The 23,375-nt window shown below is 32.0% G+C and overlaps 1 protein-coding gene across 1 annotated transcript; it reads left to right on the forward strand.

The window, feature by feature from the left end:
- The first annotated feature begins 2,048 nt into the window (after window positions 1-2,048).
- Window positions 2,049-22,574, forward strand: LOC147790282 (uncharacterized). The gene is made up of 5 exons (XM_087128657.1): window positions 2,049-2,382; window positions 2,509-2,658; window positions 21,933-22,023; window positions 22,245-22,315; window positions 22,492-22,574. Exons 1-5 carry the CDS (start codon window positions 2,049-2,051, stop codon window positions 22,572-22,574), a joined length of 729 nt encoding a protein of 242 aa, XP_086984783.1.
- The last annotated feature ends 801 nt before the right edge of the window (window positions 22,575-23,375 follow it).

Raw genomic sequence — 23,375 nt, forward strand, 5'->3', positions numbered from 1 at the left:
CTTTAGTTTTCTTTTCTTTTATTTTTCTTTTGTTTGTTTTCGATTTCGTCTTTTTAGTCACGGTCTGATTTTCGAAGCCTCGAAAATCGGGTCGTGACACATGTTCTATCATATAGACCTGGAATCTTAAGTCTATACTTTCCACCTCGATTTGATCAAAGTGTTTTAATAGTTTTTCCTAATAGATTCTTAACCTCAGTCTTATACTCTCTGAACTTTTCAAGAGCTTTGGACTTGTGATGCATTAGGTAAATATAGCCATATCTTGAATAATCATCAATAAAACTAATGAAATATTCATACCCTTCTCGTTCTTTGACATTCATTGAACCACAGAGATCTGTATGCACGAGTTCTAAGGTTTCTTTGGCTCTATTAAAGGGAATGAACTCTTCATCCACGTAGCGGAAGCATTGGGAACCGTTTTGATTTTTATTAAGAATTAAAACAAAGCAATAAATAGAAGAATAAGAACTCTACTTTTGTAGAAACCCTAGCTTGCAAGACTCCTCGGATTATTCCAACTATGCAGAAGTTCTTGAACATTCCTCAAGATCTTCCTTACTATGACTAAACACAAGGTCAAGGCTTGTAGGAGCCTCTTGAAAGAAAATCCCAAAGGGATTGGAGAAAGAGTTTCGAGAATTCTCTGAGATGTAATTTCATTCTCCAAAGAAAGTGGGAGAGATCGATGTGTCTTTGACTCAACCTGAAGATACTATTTATAGGGACTCTTGGAGAATATTTGCCAAATAATATATTGGCATATTTAATATATTACAATATTATACCTTATATAAATCATATTTAGATATTATAAGATATCCTAATATACATTTAATTAATTTGAATCTTATTCAAATTTCAAATATATTTTTATTTAATGTATCAAAATACATTAATTGATTTAATATTTAATTGTATCAAATATAATAAATATATTTTTTCTTTTTATTATATCTAATATATTAAATATTAATTTGAACCTTTCAAATTAATATGTTTTTGTCCATTTATATTTAACATATCTAATATATTAAATATTAATTTGAATACTTAAAATTAAATATATTTTCTCTATTTATTAAGTATTAATTTGACATTTCAAATTTTCTTTCAAATAAATTGAACATTTTAGCGTTACTGAGCTAGCAAGGGGACCTTATAGACCTGCAGATTATAAGCTCAATGATACAAAATTAATTAATTAAACTCTTTAATTAATCAATTTCCATTCTAACTATAGGTCACTCCACTATAGACCTAGAGTTGCACTCTTATGCACGGTAGGAAAAGTTATGTCTATCGATATAATCATTACAAGCAAGTCGATCCTTCACGAGTTGTTCATAATTACAGCTGGGTTAAAAGTCTGTTTTACCCCTGTAATTACATCTTTCACCTTAAGTACCATTGATTCTCTAATGAACAATTAGTCTATGATCCAATCATAAACCAAGTCCCTCTCGGGCCAATGAGAGGGTGGGGTCCCATTGTTCAAGTCTCGAAATCAGTACTTAAGAGAACAACTCGTCTACTTTTCTTATATGGAAAGGAGTGAATTCCATCTCATGATATTATGTTCCCAACTCCCTATTTGGTCAAGTCCTCAAAATAGTAGGCATATTGAATCGGCTAAAAGAGCCATTCTCATAAATGAAACTGATACATTATGAAGCCAGCTAGGTTATATCCCGTAAAACTATATATGGTAAATAGCTATATATAGTAGATGGTTAAATCTGGTAAAGCTATATATAGTAAATAGCTATATATAGTAGATGGCTAAATCTGGTAAAGTTATATATATATAGTAAACTTAACTATATATATATCCAGTCCGGTAGAGCCTTTGAAAATGTACTCTCTGTATTCTCTGTATTCTCTCTTACTGTACATATTTGAAGACATCAATATAAATCCTTTTAGCCAGAGTTCTCCTTGCACTTTTCTCTATCCTGTTCTTTGTGTTCATCAAGATTGAGCGTTCTTGTGCGATCCTAACAACTGGTATCAGAGTTAGGAAAAATTCACCACGATTTGTGAAGATGGAAAGTTCAAAGATTGGAATTGAGAAGTTCGATGGATCCGATCTCGGTTTCTGGAAGATGCAGATTGAAGATTATCTGTACCAGAAAGATCTTCACGAACCTCTGTTGGGGGTGAAGCCGGATATCATGACCACAGAACAGTGGAAACTCAAGGATCGACAAGCCTTGGGGCTAATCCGGTTGAAGCTATCCAGAAATGTGGCGTTCAACATTATCAAGGAGAAGACAACGTCAGATCTATTGAAGGCGCTGTCAAATATGTATGAAAAACAATCGGCTATGAACAAGGTGTATTTGATGCGGAGATTGTTCAATCTACAGATGTCTGAAGGTGGACCTGTTGCTGATCATATAAATGAATTCAATATGATCATAAGTCAACTGAGTTCGGTGGAAATTAATTTCGAAGATGAAATTAAAGCGTTGATTTTGATGTCATCCTTACCCGAGTCATGAGATACTGTTGTTGCTGCAATCCGCAGTTCCCAAGGGTCTGATAAACTGAAGTTTGGTGAAATTCGAGATGTAGTTCTCAGCGAAAGTATTCGCAAACGGGAAACTGGAGATTCATCAGGCAATGCTCTCAGTGTTGATCGAAAGGGAAGAAGTAAATCAAAGAGCTCAAACAAACATGGGCGATCAAAATCAAAGACCTAGAGAAAAATCTCCAAATAGACCAAACGTAACGTGTTGAAATTGTGGAGAAAAAGGTCACTTTCGGACAGGTTGTACAAGACTAAAGAGGAAGCATAATCACAAATCTGGAGATGATGATGATTCTATAAATTCAGGAGAAGACTTTAGGGATGCTCTAATCCTCAGCGTGAACAGTTCGATTGAATCTTGAATTTTGGATTCAGGTGCATCTTTTCATTTGTCTCCAAATAAAGAGTTGTTTCGGAATTTCAAGTCTGGAAATTTCGAGAAGGTGTATCTTGCCGACAACAAAGATTTGGAGATTAAAGGAAAAGAAGATGTCTGCATAAAAACTTCGGCAAGAAATCAGTGAACATTAAAGGATGTCAGATATATTCCTGGTCTAAAAAAGAACCTGATCTCTATTGGTCAGTTTGACAACATAGGTTATGCAACAAAGTTAGGGAAGAGTTCGTGGAAGATTATGAAGGGTGCCACGGTAGTAGCACGTGGCTCAAAATCTGAAACCTTATACACCACTGCAGGGTGTATGAACATAGCTGCTGTTGCTGAGAGTGCTTCAAATTCAAGTCTACGGCACAATAGACTTGAACATATGAGCGCAAAAGGAATGAAGAGGCTGGTTCTGAAAGGAGTTTTAGAAGGTCTGAAATCTGTTGATGTGGGTCGTTGTTAGAACTACGTTATGAGCAAGCAGAAACGAGTTAGCTTCACAAGGACAACCAAAGAATTGAAGAAAGTGCGGTTGGAAATGGAACCATATGTGGAGCAAGGTTTGACGAAGCAAGTGGGAGTTGAGCTTGAGTTGAAGGAAAACTCACTTAGTGATGTGGTAGCAGACACTCATGAAACTCGAACCTCGTTACGTGATTTTTGAGGCTTCAAATCTCGAACCGTGACAAAAATAAAACTAAAAGTAGAATTAAATTAAACATTCAGATAATGCAATTTAAAACCAAACAATATCTCGACTAGAACAAATTGAAAGGCAATGCAAACATGTGTTGTTAAAGGTTTTTTACAAACGGAGAAAGGGTTCGGGGTACTGTTTCGAACGAAATATAAATGATCCAAAGTACATAGACTGGGTCGACACTCATAAACGACCCTCAAGTGACAATGCAGCTCTCAAACGCTCCCCCACCTCGAGCGACAGTTGCGAAGACATGAAAAAGAAATCTAAAATGCAGTGAGTAAAAAAGTACTCGGTAAGTAGCCTACTTGTAGGCTCTCATCGCATCCAGTTCCTGGTAGGTTTCCACGGGCTTTTCTCTAGGCTCTAGGAAGTTTGGGCTTAACTCTATAGTTTGGCTGACCTTCTGAGGAGGCTTTCAACGGTATCGTGGTGTAGTTGGTTATCACGTCAGTCTAACACAAAGTTTAAGAGCCTTAGAGCTTGATAAGCCCAAGAACGGTGCCCTCGAACACACATTGAGCATGTAATTAATTGTTTGGACTTTTATTGAAGAAATATGTGTACGAATCAACAAGGACTAGGGTGGAATGATTGTGAGCACGTCATATGCTTGATTTAGCCAAGAAATTTATGAACTCAACTTAGTACCAGAGGTCTAGGTTGTGGAACAACAGACGGTTTTCGCTAGACGAAGAGTCATTGAGTGTTACGTTACGTGATTTTCGAGGCTTCAAATCTCGAACCGTGACGAAAATAAAACTAAAAGTAAAAATAATTAAACATTCAGATAATGCAATTTAGAATCAAACAACACCTCGACTATAACAAATTGAAAGACAATGAAAACATGTGTTATTAAAGGTTTGTTACAAACGGAGAAAGGGTTCGGGGTACTATTTCGAACGAAATATCATATGAAATCCTTCTCTCGGCCGGTAACCAGGAGGATCATTTCTATCCTGGGAATACTGATGATATTGGCTATATATCTCTACAATGCCAGAAACACTACTGCATTGAGATGTTTTTTCGTTGGATGCTGACTGGTACAAGGATTGGCTAAATTTCAAGCAAGAAGGAAATGCATATAAATGCACCTATAATGGTGTTCGTTCAATTATCAGAAAGAGAATTTCCCCAAAACATCTTTCTTTCATTTTCAATTTCTTTACAGTTAAAGAATAACGAACTCGAACGAAACAAGGAGTTAAGTCGAATGAATCTTGTCTTGCTTGAGTCTTGACTGACTGTGAAGGAGTGATGGATCATTCTTCCAAAGTACATAGACTGGGTCGACACTCTTAAACGACCCTCAAGTGACAATGCAGCTCTCAAACGCTCCCCCACCTTGAGCGACATTTAACGAAGACATGAAAAAGAAATCTAAAATGCAATGAGTAAAAAAGTACTCGGTAAGCAGCCTACTTGTAGGCTCTCATCGCATCCATTCCTGGTAGGTTTCCACGGGCTTTATTCTAGGCTCTAGGAAGTTTGGGCTTAACTCTATAGTTTGGCTAACCTTTTAAGAAGGCTTTCAATGGTGTCGTGGTATAGTTGGTTATCACGTCAGTCTAGCACACTGAAGGTCTCAAGTTCAAATATGGGTGACGCCATCTTTGTAATTTTTATTTTTATTTTTATATTAATAATCTGGATTCATTTTATACCTCTACGACAAAGTTTAAGAGCCTTAGAGCTTGATAAGCCCGAGAACGGTGCCCTCGAACACACATTGAGCATGTAATTAATTGTTTGGACTTTTATTGAAGAAATACGTGTACGAATCAACAAGGACTAGGGTGGAATGATTGTGAGCACGTCATATGCTTGACTTAGCCAAGAAATTTATGAACTCAACTTAGTACCAGAGGTCTAGGTTGTGGTCCAATACACGATTTTCGCTAGACGAAGAGTCATTGAGTGTTTCGTTACGTGATTTTCGAGGCATCAAATCTCGAACCGTGACGAAAATAAAACTACAAGTAGAATTAAATTAAACATTCAGATAATGCAATTTAAAATCAAACAACACCTCGACTAGAACAAATTGAAAGACAATGCAAACATGTGTTGTTAAAGATTTGTTACAAATGGAGAAAGGGTTCGGGGTATTGTTTCGAACGAAATATAAACGATCCAAAGTACATAGACTAGGTCGACACTCATAAACGACCCTCAAGTGACAATGCAGCTCTCACACGCTCCCCCACCTCGAGCGACAGTTAGCGAAGACATGAAAAAGAAATCTAAAATGCAGTGAGTAAAAAAGTACTCGGTAAGTAGCCTACTTGTAGGCTCTCATCGCATCTAGTTCCTGGTAGGTTTCCACGAGCTTTTCTCTAGGCTCTAGGAAGTTTGGGCTTAACTCTATAGTTTGGCTGACCTTCTGAGGAGGCTTTCAACGGTGTCGTGGTCTAGTTGGTTATCACATTAGTCTAACACACTGAAGGTCTCCAGTTCAAGTATGGGCGACGCCATCTTTGCAATTTTTATTTTTATTTTTTTTACAACGGGCGACGCCATCTTTGCAATTTTTATTTTTATTTTTTTTACAACTTTTAGTTTGTCTAGTAGTGGCCTTATAATTTTTGTGTTTTATCATATGGACAATGTGTACGAGGAGGGATAAATTCCTTTTTTTTACAACTTTTAGTTTGTCTAGTAGTGGCCTTATAATTTTTGTGTTTTATCATATGGACAATGTGTACGAGGAGGGATAAATTCCTTCACAGTCCATGGCCATTTTTTTTTTTTTTTTTTTTTTTACCACTTTTAGTTTGTCTAGTAGTGGCCTTATAATTTTTGTGTTTTATCATATGGACAATGTGTACGAGGAGGGATAAATTCCTTTTTTTTACAACTTTTAGTTTGTCTAGTAGTGGCCTTATAATTTTTGTGTTTTATCATATGGACAATGTGTACGAGGAGGGATAAATTCCTTTTTTTTACAACTTTTAGTTTGTCTAGTAGTGGCCTTATAATTTTTGTGTTTTATCATATGGACAATGTGTACGAGGAGGGATAAATTCCTTCACAGTCCATGGCCATTTTTTTTTTTTTTTTTTTTTTACCACTTTTAGTTTGTCTAGTAGTGGCCTTATAATTTTTGTGTTTTATCATATGGACAATGTGTACGAGGAGGGATAAATTCCTTTTTTTTACAACTTTTAGTTTGTCTAGTAGTGGCCTTATAATTTTTGTGTTTTATCATATGGACAATGTGTACGAGGAGGGATAAATTCCTTTTTTTTACAACTTTTAGTTTGTCTAGTAGTGGCCTTATAATTTTTGTGTTTTATCATATGGACAATGTGTACGAGGAGGGATAAATTCCTTCACAGTCCATGGCCATTTTTTTTTTTTTTTTTTACCACTTTTAGTTTGTCTAGTAGTGGCCTTATAATTTTTGTGTTTTATCATATGGACAATGTGTACGAGGAGGGATAAATTCCTTCACAATCCATGGCTTGTGGCCTCAGAAGGGAAGAAACTCGGGAACTAACTGCCTGGGCACCTCATTCGTTTATAAACAGGTAAAACCCAAACATTCATTTATTTTAGTTTAGTTTAATAGACGTGCAAATTATAATTAGTTCATTATGTTGGGATTATAGTAGTTAAGGGTGTAAAAAATAATAATTTTCTTGTTTCATGTTCTTTTCATCTTCAAATTGTAACTTGTACAAGTGAACCAATAGACTAAAGAAGAGGGATGTTAATTCCGAAACTGAATATTCTCCATATTACAAGCATTTTCATCTTTAAATAGAGGTGCATAGTAATGCTATAATTGACATTCACTATGTCATTCTCAAACACGAGTCTTCCCATGTGTCATTTTGCTTCCAATAGCTAAATCAAAACTTTTTGACCACTTTTAGTTTGTCTAGTAGTAACCTTATAATTTTTGTATTTTTATCCAGACATTATAATTATATAAAAGGAGAGTTTCTCATTATTTTTCTAATTTTTTTTTAATGAATTTTAATGATTTAATATGAATTTATATAAATTTATAATGAATTATTTTTAATATGATCCAATACAAAGATTTTAAATAAAATTTAAAACAGAAGTTTTGTGTTTTATTGTAATAATTAAACCAAAATTTTTTTATTTTATTTAATAATTAATGTGGGAAGATAACTGATATCTATTGAATTTATTTATAATTTATAATTTAAATTTGTTATTTCAATTATACCTTTTTTATATATATAGATCAAATTCAAATCATGTCTTAAGTATATTTTGTTGTTTAGTCTTTTTTTAATAATATTTGGTTATTTTTAGTTTCTTTTACATTATTATTTTTAATCAATTTTAAATATATATATAGATTACATTATTTTGTTTAGTTTCTTTTATAATATTTTATTATTTTTAGTTTTTTTTATATTATTTTATTTAATTTTTTTTTAATATATCTTAAATTTCTTTTTTAGTATATAAAAAAAAATTAATATCGTAATAGGTGAGGAGTTAATTTATATAGATGAAGTCAATCTAATACACTTACAATAATTTCATTTAACATATTTTATTAATTTTAGTTTTTTTATATTATTTTATAGTCCATAGTTAGTACATTCTTTTACTTTTGTTATTTTGTTTAGGTTGTTTTATAATATTTTATTATTTTTAGTTTATTTTATAGCTAATATCGTAATACATTTTTCTTTTTATTATTTTGTTTCGTTATATTTTTTAAAAAAAAATTAATATATTTAAGTTTCTTTTCTAGTATATATATATCTATAGTAGGTAGGTGAAGCGAATTTAATACGGTTGAAATGGTTAAAGGGAAAATGTAATTTAATAATAAACTTGAAGAAAGCAAAATGGTATGGATAATTTAATACACTTAAAATATTGATTTTTTTTATGTACTTAAAAAGAAATTTAAAATATATTTTAAAAATTTTAAATAAAAAAAAATATATTATAAAAGAAACTAAAGAAAATAATGTATTAAGATATTAATTTTTTTTATTTTTAATATACTCACAATGAAATTTAAAATTTATTTAAAAAATATAATAGAAAAGAAACTAAAGATAATAAAATATTATAAAAGAAACTAAACAGATAATAGTAATAATAATATTTCTATAGGATTGAAATAGAAAATTTAAATTAAAAAGTTATAAATAAATTTAATATAGTTTATTTATGCAAATGACCTACTATCTATTCCCATTAATTATTATAATAAAAATACACAAATTTTATTTAAAATCTTTAAGGATGATAATAAATATTAATAAATATTAAAACTAACCTCATAAATTTATATCAATTTATATTAATTCATCAAAATTCATAAAAAAAATAAAAGAACTTAAACCTCGATCAAGAATTAGAAACTCTCTTGTATAATTTATTTTTTAAAAAAAGTTTGTCAACTTACAGTCTATTATATCATATAAATTTATCCATAAGATTTGTATTTACTTGAAAAATGGCTAACTAAATTTAAAAAGAAAGAAACTATTTTAGTCTTTTATATTTTATAAAAGAAAAAATAATGTCTAACCCCTCAAATTTTATAGATAACTATTTGTAAATAATTAATTGCACTATACCATTTTTTTTAAAGGGAGTATCAATTAGCATCATTTATTGGTCCAAAAAATTTGAAGGATAATTAAATATTAAAAATTCTATTGTAACTTTTTTTTTTAATATTTCCCATTCAATATTTCACTATTTCAAATTTTTTTTTGCACAAATACTTGTAAATGGCTGGATGAAGTCTATTGAATACTCAATGTTTTCCATTACTGGCCATATTTAATAACCTAATAATTAAAAAAATGAGAGCAATTACTTACAAAACAATAAATCTAAATAATATTTTTTTAGAATAATAAAATTATTTAAAAAAACATAAAATTAGTATATTTTTCATTTTATTTATTATTAGCAATAAATTGCAAGCTGTGTGACATATTTTACACGAGGGAGTTGGGACGGACTTCTATTTTTCCCATTTTATTATTATTATTATTATTATTCTTTTTTAAATTATTCTATGCATTTATTTTGAAATCAAGAATAAAATCTATAAATTTTTTTTATATATAATCAGAGTATTGATTAGAGGAATTTTAACACAAAATAAAATAATTTATTAAGCTGTTGAGATTTAAAATTAATATAAAATTTATGCAAACAAAATGGAATTTAGTATACTAATTTTTCAAAATATTTATTTATTAATTATTTTTATATATAGATCAATCATTTATAAAAAAAAAATATTTATGAAACTTATAAAAAATTGAAGATAGTTATATTGTTTGAGCGTTGTAAACTTATAAAACAAGCATTGTTTCAGGTTGTAAACGACAAACACTTACCAAATTAACATGTTAAACTTTAAAAAAAAATATTTATTTACTATGATATTGTTTCAGCGTTAAATTTATGATTTTGATTAATGGAACTAATCTAATAATGAGAATGACGATGGATTTCCAAATTTTGATAATGCTCATAATAGGACAAATCCACGGGACAAATCCACATCATAGGTTGTTTGGATTCTCAAACATTTCTGAAAATATTGAAATTCGTCAGGATTTGAGATCCCTCCGTTCATGACATTAAATTTTCTCCATTCATACCAGTATAGATTTACTCGTTGTTCTATTCACTTAATTCGTAAATACATATATAAGCAATTTATACCTATAATAGTATTTTATATAAAAAAATCTTACAAAATTTTTATTAACAGATGTCCTTTGCAAATAAGTTATTTTTGTAAAAGTAATTTTAGCACACATGTATCAAATTTCTCCAACCAAAACTTTAAAAATGATTTTTATTTTGACACACAAAATATCACTTTTCTACTCATTATCGGTATAACTGCGTCTTTAAATTAATATATTCTCTAAAATAAATATATTTGAGTATAAAATAGATTTCAAATAAATGTCTTTAATTTTGTCACAAAAAATGTTTATATAAGGAAGTAATATGAATTTTTTTTTTAAAAAAAACATAAAGTACAATCATTTTCACATAATTGTTATGTGAGCTTATGAGTTGCATGGACTATGTCTTCCAATTGGCCATAAAATTAAAATGCATGGGCATTGGATGTCTGGACCAGTGAATTGAGCCATGAAATTAAAGTTCAAATGGCAATACTTCTCGACAAGTGGATTGAGCCATAAAATTAAAGCTAGACCAATTCATGGGCTAGCCATTACCATTTTACTCATGTGCTTGAGCTTATTGTGATCATGAGATTGAGCTTTGAATGTTTGGACCATTTCGTGGCTAGCCATTAGTATGATTATTATGAGACCCGTTAATTAAAAAGTTACTATAATTCATTCAATTATATTTTATATAAAATTAATATAATAACATATTATTTAGAAATTGCAATTAAAAAAAGAATTGGAAATATATTACAAAATATTTATAGTGGAAGAGTATTTTAAATATTTTTTAAATCCACATGTATTTAGAATAAAGAATAGATAGAATTGTTGTTTTGAGTTGTCTTTCATACGCAGACTAATTCGTTGGGTTATACTGAATTGAGCTGCTTTCATGCCCAGACCTATTCGTTGGGTTCTACCTTTTATTTGTTTAAATGTTATCCAATGGGGTTAATTTGGTATTCATGCCTAGCTACTTGTGTTAAGTAGCTTCAGGCTAAATATAGTAAATTTGGTATTCATGCTAGAGATCTATGATTAATTATTTGGTTATTTTGTAGCATATAATTCTTTTTTGATTCACAATTAATCTACTGGTGGTAAAACAAAATTAAAACTATCAGTTAGTCAAGCAACAAATTTAAACAAACTATTCGTACAACAAACTTAAAATCATTTGTTAGTAAAATAACAAATTTAAAATCTACTGTTCATAGAATAAACTTAAAATCTCATGTTACTAGAATAAACTTAAAATCACATGTTCTAACAACAAACTGAAAATCACTAATTTGTAGATCAAACATAAAATGACTTGTTCTTAGAACGAACTTAAATTCCCTATACATAGAACAAACTTAAAATCTATGTTCTTAGAACAAACTCAAAATCCTCAAATAAACTTAAAATAGGAGTTGTGTTGGTAGAACAAACTTAAATTCCCTATTCATAGAACAAATTTAAAATCTATGTTCTTAGAACAAACTCAAAATCCTAGCACAAACTTAAAATACTGAGTTCTGTTTGTAGAACAAACTTAAAATCTCTTATTCTTATAACAAACTTAAATTTCCTATTCATAGAACAAACTTAAAATCTATGTTCTCACGACAAATTCAAAATCCTAGAACAAACTTAAAATCTATATTCTTAGAACAAACTCAAAATCCTAGAACAAACTTAAAATAAGAGTTCTGTTTGTAGAACAAACTTAAAATCTACTGTTCTTAAAACAAAAGTAAAATTTCCCGTTAACAATATTATTTCCTCCTTGTATGGAGAACAAACTTTTCACGAAAAAATAGCTTCAAACATGTCTTGATTTCCATTGGTATGAGGTATAATTAAAGAATACATATCCATTGGTGTGAGGCCTCTTGAGAAGTCCAAAGCAAAGCCATGAGAGGTTGACATACAAGTTTACGCTCAAAGTGGACAATATCATACCATACCATTGTGGAGAGTTCATATAAAACAAAAAAACATAGAAATATGGGCTATTTATAAAATACAAAATAGTAAAAATGTGTATTTACACTTCACTTGGTCGCAAAGCCATGAGAGATTGACATGAAATCTCAAAGTGAATAATATCATACCATTATGGAGTAATGAGATCTCAAAGTGAATAATATCATACCATTGTGGAGTAATGAAAGATTAAATGACTAGTTCATAAATTTCATGAGAGCTCAAAGTGGACAATACAATTGTGGAGTAATGAAAGATTCAATGACTAGTTCATAAATTTCTCTAATTCAAGCATATAACGTACATTTCTTCAATAAAAGTCCAAACAATTAATTACAAGCTCAATGTGTGTTCGAGGGCACGGTTCTAAGGCTTATCAAGCAAAAAGGCTCTTAAATTTTGTCGTAGAGGCCTAAAATAAATCAATGTGTATTCGAGGGTACGGTTCCCAGGCTTATCAAGCTCAAAGGCTCTTAAACTTTCTCGTATAGGTCTAAAATGAATCTGAATTATAAAAATAAAAATAAAGATAAAAATTGCAAAGATGGGGTCGCCCCGACTTGGGCTGGAGACCTTCAGTGTGTTAGATTGACGTGATAACCAACTACACCACGACATTGGAAGCCTCCCAAGAAGGTCAACCAAACTATAGAGTTAAGCCCAAACTTCCTAGAACCTAGAGAAAAGCCGGTGGAAACGTACCAGGAACTGGATGCGATGAGAGCCTACTAGTAATCTACTTACCGAGTACTTTTTTACTCACTGCATTTTAGATTTCTTTTTGAGGTCTTCGCCAACTGTCGCTCGAGGTGGGAGAGCGTTTGAGAGTTGCATTGTCACTTGAGGATCGTTTATGAGTGTCGACCCGGTCTGTGTACTTTGGGTCTTTTATATTTTGTTCGAAACAGTACCTCAAACCCTTTCTTTGTTTGTAACAAACCTTTAACAACACATGTTTGCATTGCCTTTCAATTTGTTCTAGTCGAGATATTGTTTGATTTTAAATTGCATTATCTGAATGTTTAATTTAATTTTACTTTTAGTTTTATTTTTCTTTCTTTTTTTATTTTCGTCACGGTTTGAGATTTCAAGCTTCGAAAATCACGTAACGAAACACTCAATGACTCTTGGTCTAGCGAAAATAGTTTGTAACAGTCGGTTGGACCAATCAACCTAGACCTCTGATACTAAGTTTAGTTCATAAATTTGTTGGCTAAATCAAGCATAGAACGTGCTCACAATCATTCCACCCTAGTCCTTGTTGATTCGTACACGTATTTCTTCCATAAAAGTCCAAATAGTTAATTACATGTACAATGTGTGCTCGAGGGCACGGTTCTTGGCCTTATCAAGCTCTAAGGCTCTTAAACTTTGTCGTAGTGGTCTAAAATGAATCATTGTGTATTTGAGGGCATGGTTCCCGGGCTTATCAAGCTCTAAGGCTCTTAAACTTTCTCGTAAAGGTCTAAAATGAATCCAGATATAAATATAAAAGTAAAAATTACAAATATGGCATTGCCCAAAATTGAACCAGAGACCTATAGTGTATTAGACTGACGTGATAACTAACTATACCACAACACCATTAGAAACCTCCCTGAAAGGTCAGCCAAACTATAAAGTTAAGCCTAAACTTTCTAGAGCCTAGAGAAAAGCCCGTGGAAACCTACCAGGAACTAGATGATGAGAGCCTATAAGTAGTCTGCTTATTGAGTACTTTTTTACTCACTGCATTTTAGATTTCTTTTTCAGGTCTTCGCCAACTGTCGCTTGAGGTGGGGGAGCGTTTGAGAGCTGCATTGTCACTTGAAGGTCGTTTATGAGTGTCGACTCGGTCTGTGTACTTTGGGTCTTTTATATTTTGTTCGAAATAGTACCTCGAACTCTTTCTCCATATGTAACCAACCTTTAACAACACATGTTTTCATTGTCTTTCAATTTGTTTCAGTCGAGGTGTTGTTTGAATTTAAATTGCATTATCTGAATGTTTAATTTAATTTAATTTTACTTCTAGTTTTGTTTTGTTCTCTTTTTATCATTTTCGTTAGTTTAAAATGTTAGGGTCGCACAACAACGCACACACTCGATCTAGATGAACACAAAGAACAGAAGAGAGAAAATGCAAAGAGAACTCTAGCTAAAGAAATTTGTATGGATGATTTCAAGTATGTACAGCAAGAGAGAATACAGAGAATAGAAAGTTACTTTTCAAAGATATGCGGATATATATATATAGCTTTAATAGATTTAGCCATCTACTATATATAGCTATTTACTATATATAGTTTTACCAGATTTAACCATCTACTATATATGGCTATTTGCCATATATAGCTTTACCGGATATAGCTTTACCAAATATAGCTTTATTGAAAATAGCTTTATTGAAAATAACCGTTCATAAGCTATAAATAAGCAACAGGCTCCATAAGCTATAGATAAGTAGCAGACTCCATAACCTAACAATTCTCCCACTTGGAGACTGATCTAGTCAACCAAGGATTTCATTCTCAAACGGCCATGAGCATCTTCATGGCATCATATCAATTGAGGCTTTGCACTTTCTCAATATTCCAACGTCAACACATTTTGTTAACATGTTTGTTGGATTCTTTGCACCCTCTATCTTCTCTAAACACATCACCATCTTTCACTAACCTGCAAGTGAAATGGTATCGTCTTATGTGTTTTCTCTTTAAATGATAGATCGGGTTCCTTCGCCAACTGTATGACACTCTGACTATCTCTATAAAGAATATCTTCGTGCTACTTCTTGTCCATTCTTCCAGATAGTCAGTCATCCATATCGCCTTCTTTCCAGCTTCAGCTATTGCCACGTACTCAGCCTCAGTACAATGTATTTTTGAAGCCTAGATGTCCCATCATCCATGGCTTGCTCCTACTTGGTTGTATCCTCCAACTGTAGGGCCTCATCAAAGGGCTCTGGTTCCCTTTCATCAGCAACAGATAGTGTAATGAAGGTACATACATATCTGGTACTCTGATAGTACAGGATGATCTTCTCAACACCGATTCAGGTGTCACTTGCTTTACTGCTTGTTCTTCTACAACAATTTCAGGAGTTTGTTGAGTATTTGCTACAATATCACTAGGTGATTTTCTCCGCAACTCAACCTCAACTCCCACTTGCTTTGTTGTCTTGGAACCTTGTTCCACATCTGGTTCCTCAGCAGTAGTTTTAGGAGTTTCTTGAGTATCTGCTACGAGATCACTAGGTGAGTTTCCCTGCAACTCAAGCTCAACTTCCACTTGCTTCGTGGTCTTGGAACCTTGCTCCACATTTGGTTCCTCAGCAGTAGTCTCAGGAGTTTCATGAGTATCTGCTACAATATCACCAAGTGAGTTTTTCTGCAACTCAAGCTCAACTCCCACTTGCTTCGCCGAACCTTGCTCCACATATGGTTCCATTTCCAACCGCACTTTCTTCAATTCTCTGGCGGTCTTTGTGAAGCTAACTCGTTTCTGCTTGTTCATAACGTAGTTCTCACAACGACCCACGTCAACAGATTTTAGACCTTCTAAAACTCCTTTCGCAGCCAGCCTCTTCATTCCTTTCGCGCTCATATGTTCAAGTATATTGTGCCGTAGACTTGATTTGAAGCACTCTCAGCAACAACAGCTATGTTCATACACCCTACAGTGGTGTATAAGGTTCCAGATTTTGAGCCACGTGCTACCACCGTAGCACCCTTCATAATCTTCCACGAAGTCTTCCCTAACTTTGTTGCATAACCTGTGCTGTCCAACTGACCAATAGTGATCAAGTTCTTTTTTAGACAAGAAATATATCTGACATCCTTTAATGTTCACTGATTTCCTGCCGGAGTTTTTATGCAGACATCTTCTTTTCCTTTAATCTCCAAGTCTTTGTTGTCGGCAAGATACACCTTCTCGAAATTTTCAGACTTGAAATTACAGAACAACTCTTTATTTGGAGACGAATGAAAAGATGCACCTGAATCCAAAATCCAGGATTCAATCAAACTATCCACGCTGAGGATTAGAGCATCCCCAATGTCTTCTGTTGAATTTATAGAATCATCATCATCACCAGATTTGTGATTCTGCTTCCTCCTTGATCTTGTACAACCTGTTCGAAAGTGACCTTTTTCTCCACAATTTTAACACGTTACGTTTGCTCTATTTGGAGATTTTTCTTGGTTCTTTGATTTTGATCGCCCATGTTTGTTTGAGCTCTTTGATTTACTTCTTCCCCTTCGATCAACACTGAGAGCATTGCCTGATGAATCTCTAGTTTCCCGTTTGCGAATACTTTCGCTGAGAACTATATCTCGAATTTCACCAAACTTCATTTTATCAGATCCTCAGGAACTGCTGATTGCGGCAACAATAGTATCCCATGACTCGGGTAAGGATGACATCAAAATCAACGCTTTAATTTCATCTTCGAAATTAATTTCCACCGAACTCAGTTGACTTATGATCATATTGAATTCATTTATATGATAAACAGCAAGTCCACCTTCAGACATCTGTAGATTGAACAATCTCCGCATCAAATACACCTTGTTCATAGCCGATGGTTTTTCATACATATTTGACAGCGCCTTCAATAGATCTGACGTTGTCTTCTCCTTGATAATGTTGAACGCCACGTTTCTAGATAGCGTCAACCGGATCAGCCCCAAGGCTTGTCGATCCTTGAGCTTCCACTGTTCCGTGGTCATGGTATCTGGCTTCACCCCCAACAGAGGTTCGTGAAGTTCTTTCTGGTACAGATAATCTTCAATCTGCATCTTCCAGAAATCGAAATCGGATCCATCGAACTTCTCAATTCCAATCTTTGAACTTTCCATCTTTACAGATCGTAGTGAATTTCGCCTAGCTTTGATACCAGTTGTTAGGGTCGCACAACAACGCACACACTCGATAGATGAACACAAAGAATAGGAGAGAGAAAATGCAAGGATAACTCTGGCTAAAGGAATTTGTATTGATTCAAGTATGTACAGTAGGAGAGAACACAGAGAATAGAAAATTACTTTTCAAAGTTCTATCGCATATATAGTTAAGTTTACTATATATAGCTTTACTAGATTTAGCTATTTACTATATATATAGTTTTACCAGATTTAACTATCTATTACCATATATAGCTTTACCGTAAATAACTGTTCACCAAATATAAATAAGCAGCAGGCTCCCTACCCTAACATAAAAGTATATTTACCCTCCACCAACCACGAGCGGAATGAAATTTACCATCTAACAAATGATTGATATTATTCATATAATAAATATACAAATATATTGTGTTAAAATAGATATTATTTTGGATAAAAAAAATAATAAATTTAATATTACTTTGAATTAAAAAAATATAATATTATTTTGAGTAAAAAAATATTATAAAAATATGTTTTGAGTAAAAATATCAGATGTTTGTTCTAATTGTACATCAAACTTAAATTTTCCTATTAGGGGAACAAATTTAAAATAACTTGTTCCTAAATAAACTTAAAATTATCTTTCATTGCACAAACTAGTTGTTCCTAAATAAACTTAAAATCATTTTTTATTGAACAAACGTAAAATGATCTGTTCGTATAACAACAAACTTAAAATCTCCCGTTCGTGCAACATATTTCGGTGTAACAAATTTAAAATCTCGTCTTGGTTGATACGTATAAATTATTATAATTTTTTTAAATATTAATTTATATTAAGATTTTAAAATTATATGTATAAATTTATATAATATACATGCAAACTAAAAATCCTCTGTTTGTAAAACAACAAGCTTAAAATCACAAGTTAGTAAAATAAGCTAAAAATCACCTATTAATAGATCAAACTTAAAATCACTAGTTCTTAGAACAAATTAAAATCCCTTTGGTACAACCAACTTAAATTTTTTGTTCATACAACAAACTTAAAATTCCTTTCTTAGAACAAACTCAACATCCAAGAACAAATTTAAAATACCAATTCCTAATTTAGCCCCAGCTTCTAGATTTGTCTTTCTTTCTATTAGCTCTGACTTAAGCTAGCTAACAGTTTGCTTCCACCGAAAGATTGTCTTAGTGGTTAGCCTCAAACAAGAGATGCATCAGTCTTTCCTGATGAGGATGAGTCTTTCCGGATTAGGAAGTTTTTGGAAAAGATAATCAGATCCCAACACCCCAGGTAATCACTTCAAAAAGCAAGGACAGCCAGTCAGTTAGAACAAACTTAAAATCTTTGTAGAACAAACTTAAAATCTTTGTAGAACAAACTAAAAATCACATATTCATACAACAAACTTAGAAGCACCTATTCATAAATCAAACTTAAAATTACTTCTGAGTAGAACAAACTTAAAATACCTTTTTCATGGAACAAACTTAAATTCCCTATTCATATAACAAACTTAAAATTAGAACAAACTTAAAATAAGTTCGGTTTCTATAACAAACTTAAAATCTTTGTCCAAAAAACTTTAAAAAAATCCTCTGTTCTTACATCAAACTTAAAATTCACAGTTATTAGAACAAACTTAAAATCCCAATTTTAAAATTACAAGAACTTAAAATTGGTGGTTAACAATATTATTTCCTCCTAGCATCCAGAACAAACTTTTCATGAAAACTTCCTTTTTTATCGCTAACAAACTCTTCATGAAAAAATAGATTGAACAGGTCTTGATTTTTTTCTCTCCTCACAACCACTATAATTGTGGTTTATCTTCTTTTTTTTTTTTTTCTCTCCTCACCATTACAAATCCTAAGTGACTTTATTTTTTCTATTTCTACCCGTGATGTCTCTAATGGTGGTGATTGTGGGCAACCACACTAATGACAGTTAATATCTTTTTTTTCTCTCTCTCTTCACCATTACAAACTTGAAGTGGCTTTAATATTTTTTTTTCTCTCTACTTGTGACTTCTATGATGGCGACGATTGTCGAAAATAATAAACTAGAGCTACTCATATTAATATTGAACTTTTGCTATGAAACAAAACAAAACATAGAAATATGCCCATAGAATCTCCCATCTCAAATCTGAAAAGGGAAGGATGAAAGTGAGAAGGAAGTTGTAGTAAGACTCCAAAAGAATCGGTTGGCATGAGCTGTAGGTGACCCCAAAGATGAGTGAGCACTATGAACCCCATCAATATCAGCAATTCAGCCATTGTGACCTTGCAACAAAATACAAAATAGTTCAAATGTGTATTTACACTCCACTAACTAGCAACAAAATACAAAATAGTTCAAATGTGTATTTACACTCCACTAACCACTCGTGGAATTAAATTCACCACCTAACAAATGATTCATAGTATTCATATAATAAATATATAAATATTTTGGGTAAAAAAAGATATTTTGGATAAAAAAATAATGAACGTATTTTAAGTAAAAAAATCTAATATTATTTTGAGTAAAAAAAAAACATAATAAAAATATGTTTTTGAGTAAAAATATAAGATATTTTGGTAGAACAAACTTAAAATCCACGGTTGGGACAACAAACTCAAATTTCCTTGTTCCTAGAACAAACTTAAAACAATCGGTTTATAAACAACCTAAAATTATCTTTTCATATAAAACAAACTTAAAATCCCTGTTCTTAGACCAACAAACTTAAAATGTCATGTTTGTACAACAAACTTAAAATTGTTAGCAACAAACTTAAAATCCACTGTTCTTACAGCAAACTTAAATTTCAGTGTTGGTATAACAAACTTAAAACAACCTGTTTATAAACAAACTTAAAATCATACGTTCACATAAAAAATTTAAAATTTCTTGTTCGTAGAACAACAAGCTTAAAACCTCCTGTTCATACAATAAACTTAAAATACCATGTTGTAGAACAACAAACTTAAAATCTATGTACAATAAATACACACATTCATTAATATGCTAAAAATGGTTGAGGAGGAGGCTGATTGAGCCATCCTCTGTAAATGCCTATCCCAACTGCATACTTCTTCACCTTTCACTTTCAACATCTTTCCTAAACTTCAAATGGGATGTAACTATATTTTTTCTTGTTTCATTTAGCTAGGATGTAGCTTGATAAGAGTGGTGATGAGAGTTGTAAGGGTAAGCTTATCGCTATGTTCACTATTCATGGATTCTAACCCAACAATTACTCCCTACCTACCTGCAAAAGGCCGGTGTGAAATGAACTTTAGGTGAGATTTTTTGTACAAAAAGATTAGTATAATTTATATATTTTATAGTAGGTAGGTATAAATTATACTATTTTTTTTTAAATACTAATTTATATTAAGATCTTAATATTATATGTATAAATTTATATAAATACTAATTTATACGTAAAATTATTATGATTCAAATAATAATTAAAAAAAAAAATATTATTATAATGGGTTACAAAGAAAATATATCACAGCAACACAGGCTTAGCCATGAGAATGGTCTTAGATTTTAAAATATTGGGAATTCTCATTATAAAGGAAAATCGAGATCTATAATGGACATAGATGAATCGAGGGGAAAATTGAGGGTAGAGAGCATAATTTCCTCTTTTCCAGCGTTTTTCGGCATTACAAGCTTGTGTAAAATGCATTTATGTTTACAAGAATTTGAGAAATGTTAGAGCGTACCAGGACTTGTAAACGGACTTAAATCGAAGAAGAGTCTCCGGCGGAAGACGCCACAGAACCTCCATCGTTAGATCGAGATTATTTCCGACAATTGGGGCCATTAGAGAAGTCAAGAGAAAGAAAAAAAAATCTAGTTAGGGTTTGGAATGGAGAGGAGAGAGAGAAGAATATATGAAGAGTGGTTCTAGGGGTCTTAAAGAGAGAATAATTAAGGTCAGGTTTGAGGATGCATGAAGGGTGAGAAAGGATTGGGTGCAGCCCATCAACCGAGACCAACGAAGGCATCATATCATTTATATTATTATTTTTTTCTTTTAAAATTAAAAAACATAATACTTAGTTTAATTCACACGGCTCAATTTAACATTAAGAAAACGAAAACGAAAAAAACACAGAGAAGTTGTACACTCATATTTATAAAGTGTTTCGAATGAACCAAGAAAAAACGAAAAAAAAAAAAACATAGAGAAGTTATACCCTCGTAATTAAAATGTCTCTAAACTATAGCAAATTTAAAATCATAGAACAAACTTAAAATCCAAAATCCATTTTCTTAGAACAAATTTAAATTTCTCTATTCGTAGAACAAACTTAAAACAATCTATTAATGTTCATACAACAAACTTAAAATCGCCTGTACAACAAATTTAAAATCTCCCTTCATAGAACAAACTTAAAATGTTCATATAACAACAAACTTAGAAATCTCATGTTTGTACAACAAACATAAAATCGCCTGTTCATAAAACAAACGTAAAATCTCATGTTCGTATAACAACAAACTTTTAATGGAGAACAACTAAGGACCGGTTTAGAAAATAAAAATATGTGGGACTGGACCGGGTCAAGAAACCACCCAAATGGACCCTCCCTTTTTATTCTTTTTTATTTTTTTCTATTTTCTTCTTTTCTCGAGAACCTTGTGTCTCCTTTTTTTTTTTTATGTCTTCTTGTCTTGTTTCTCTCACCAGTTCTATGGTTGTCGTATTTTGTCGCCCTTGTTGGTATAGGTCAGAACTCTCGTGGTTTTCTTCATGTTGTTTTCATCTTCATATTGTAGCTTGTACAATTGAACTAGTAGACCAAAGAGGAGGGATGTTAATTCCAGAACTGAATATTCTTCTAATTGCAACCATTTCCATCTTTGGCAGGTCTGTTTTATGTTATTTTTATCTTTAAATTGTAGCTTGTACAAGTGAAACACTTGGATAAAATATTTCACAATAAATAGAGGTGCATAGTAACACCATATCAATCCCAAACACACGAGTCTTCCACTTGTTTGCCTGTGTCATTTTGCTTCCAATAGCTAAATCACAGCTTTTTGACCACTTTTAGTTTGTCAGCATTGGCTTTATAATTTTTGTGCTAGGACAATGTGGAGGAGGAGGGATAAACTCCTTCACAATCCATGGCTTGTGGCTTCAGAAGGGAAGAAACTCGGTAACTAACTGCTGGACACCTCCTTTGTTTATAAACAGGTAAAACTCAAACATTCATTTATTTTAGTTCAATTTATTAGATGTGCAATTGATAGATAGTTCATTATGTTTGGATTATAATAGTTAAGGGTGAAAAAATTAATAATTTTCTTGTTTCATGTTGTCTTCAAATTGTAGCTTGTACAAGTGAACAAGTAGACCAAAGAAGAGGGATGTTCATTTCGAATATTGTTCAGGATTGCAAGCATTTCCGTCTTTAGCAGGTCTATTTCATGTTATTTTCATCTTCAAAGTGTAGCTTGTACAAGCGAAACACTTATATCAAATATTTCACAATAAATAGAGGTGCATAGCAAAGTCATAATAAAAAACATCTCCCACAACACTTTTCACCATACCAATCCCAAACACACGAGTCTTCCCCTGTGTCATTTTGCTTCCAATAGCTAAATCACAGCTTTTTAACAACTTTTAGTTTGTCCAGTAGTGGCCTTATAATTCAATGTGTAAGAGGAGGAATGAATTCCTTCATAATCCATGGCTTGTGGCCTCGTAAGGGAAGAAACTCGGTAACTAACTGTCGGGGCACCTTTTTGTTTATAAACAGGTAAAACTCAAACATTTATTTATTTTAGTTCAGTTTATTAGATGTGCAAATTATAATTAGATCATTATGGTTGGATTATTATAGCGACCCTAAATTTCCATATATCTAGAGTGGCCACTAACGTCTCACGCTCATCTATAATGCGAAAATATAACTCTTACATGAACATCATTTATAACGTAAACTGTGATGTCCCACATTGTTACTCTTCCATATACATTGTTACAGTCCTCCCCATCTCTATGGTCATAAGACTGTGTAGTTTATCTATGTTCAAGACGTCTAACTAAAACATATGATCTTGCTTAGCAAAATCATTTTCACGCATACACTAACATTTAGTAGCTTACTAAAACTATAGCTACTCATTCACAATAACAACCAAGTCAAAACATCATCAATACAACAATTTACATTCACATTCAATCAAGGTAAAACATAACATATTCTACAT

Source organism: Cucurbita pepo, chromosome 11, assembly GCF_057944985.1.
Source record: "Cucurbita pepo subsp. pepo isolate OVF chromosome 11, ASM5794498v1, whole genome shotgun sequence".
NCBI lineage: Eukaryota > Viridiplantae > Streptophyta > Magnoliopsida > Cucurbitales > Cucurbitaceae > Cucurbita > Cucurbita pepo.

Coding starts and splice junctions, on each gene's coding strand:
- LOC147790282 (XM_087128657.1), top strand. CDS start 2,049: ATGGAAAGTTCAAAGATTGGAATTGAGAAGTTCGATGGATCCGATCTC. Junction 2,659..21,932: donor TGTTGATCGAAAGGGAAGAA/GTAAATCAAAGA, acceptor TTCATATTGTAG/CTTGTACAATTGAACTAGTA. Junction 22,024..22,244: donor ACCATTTCCATCTTTGGCAG/GTCTGTTTTATG, acceptor TTTTTGTGCTAG/GACAATGTGGAGGAGGAGGG.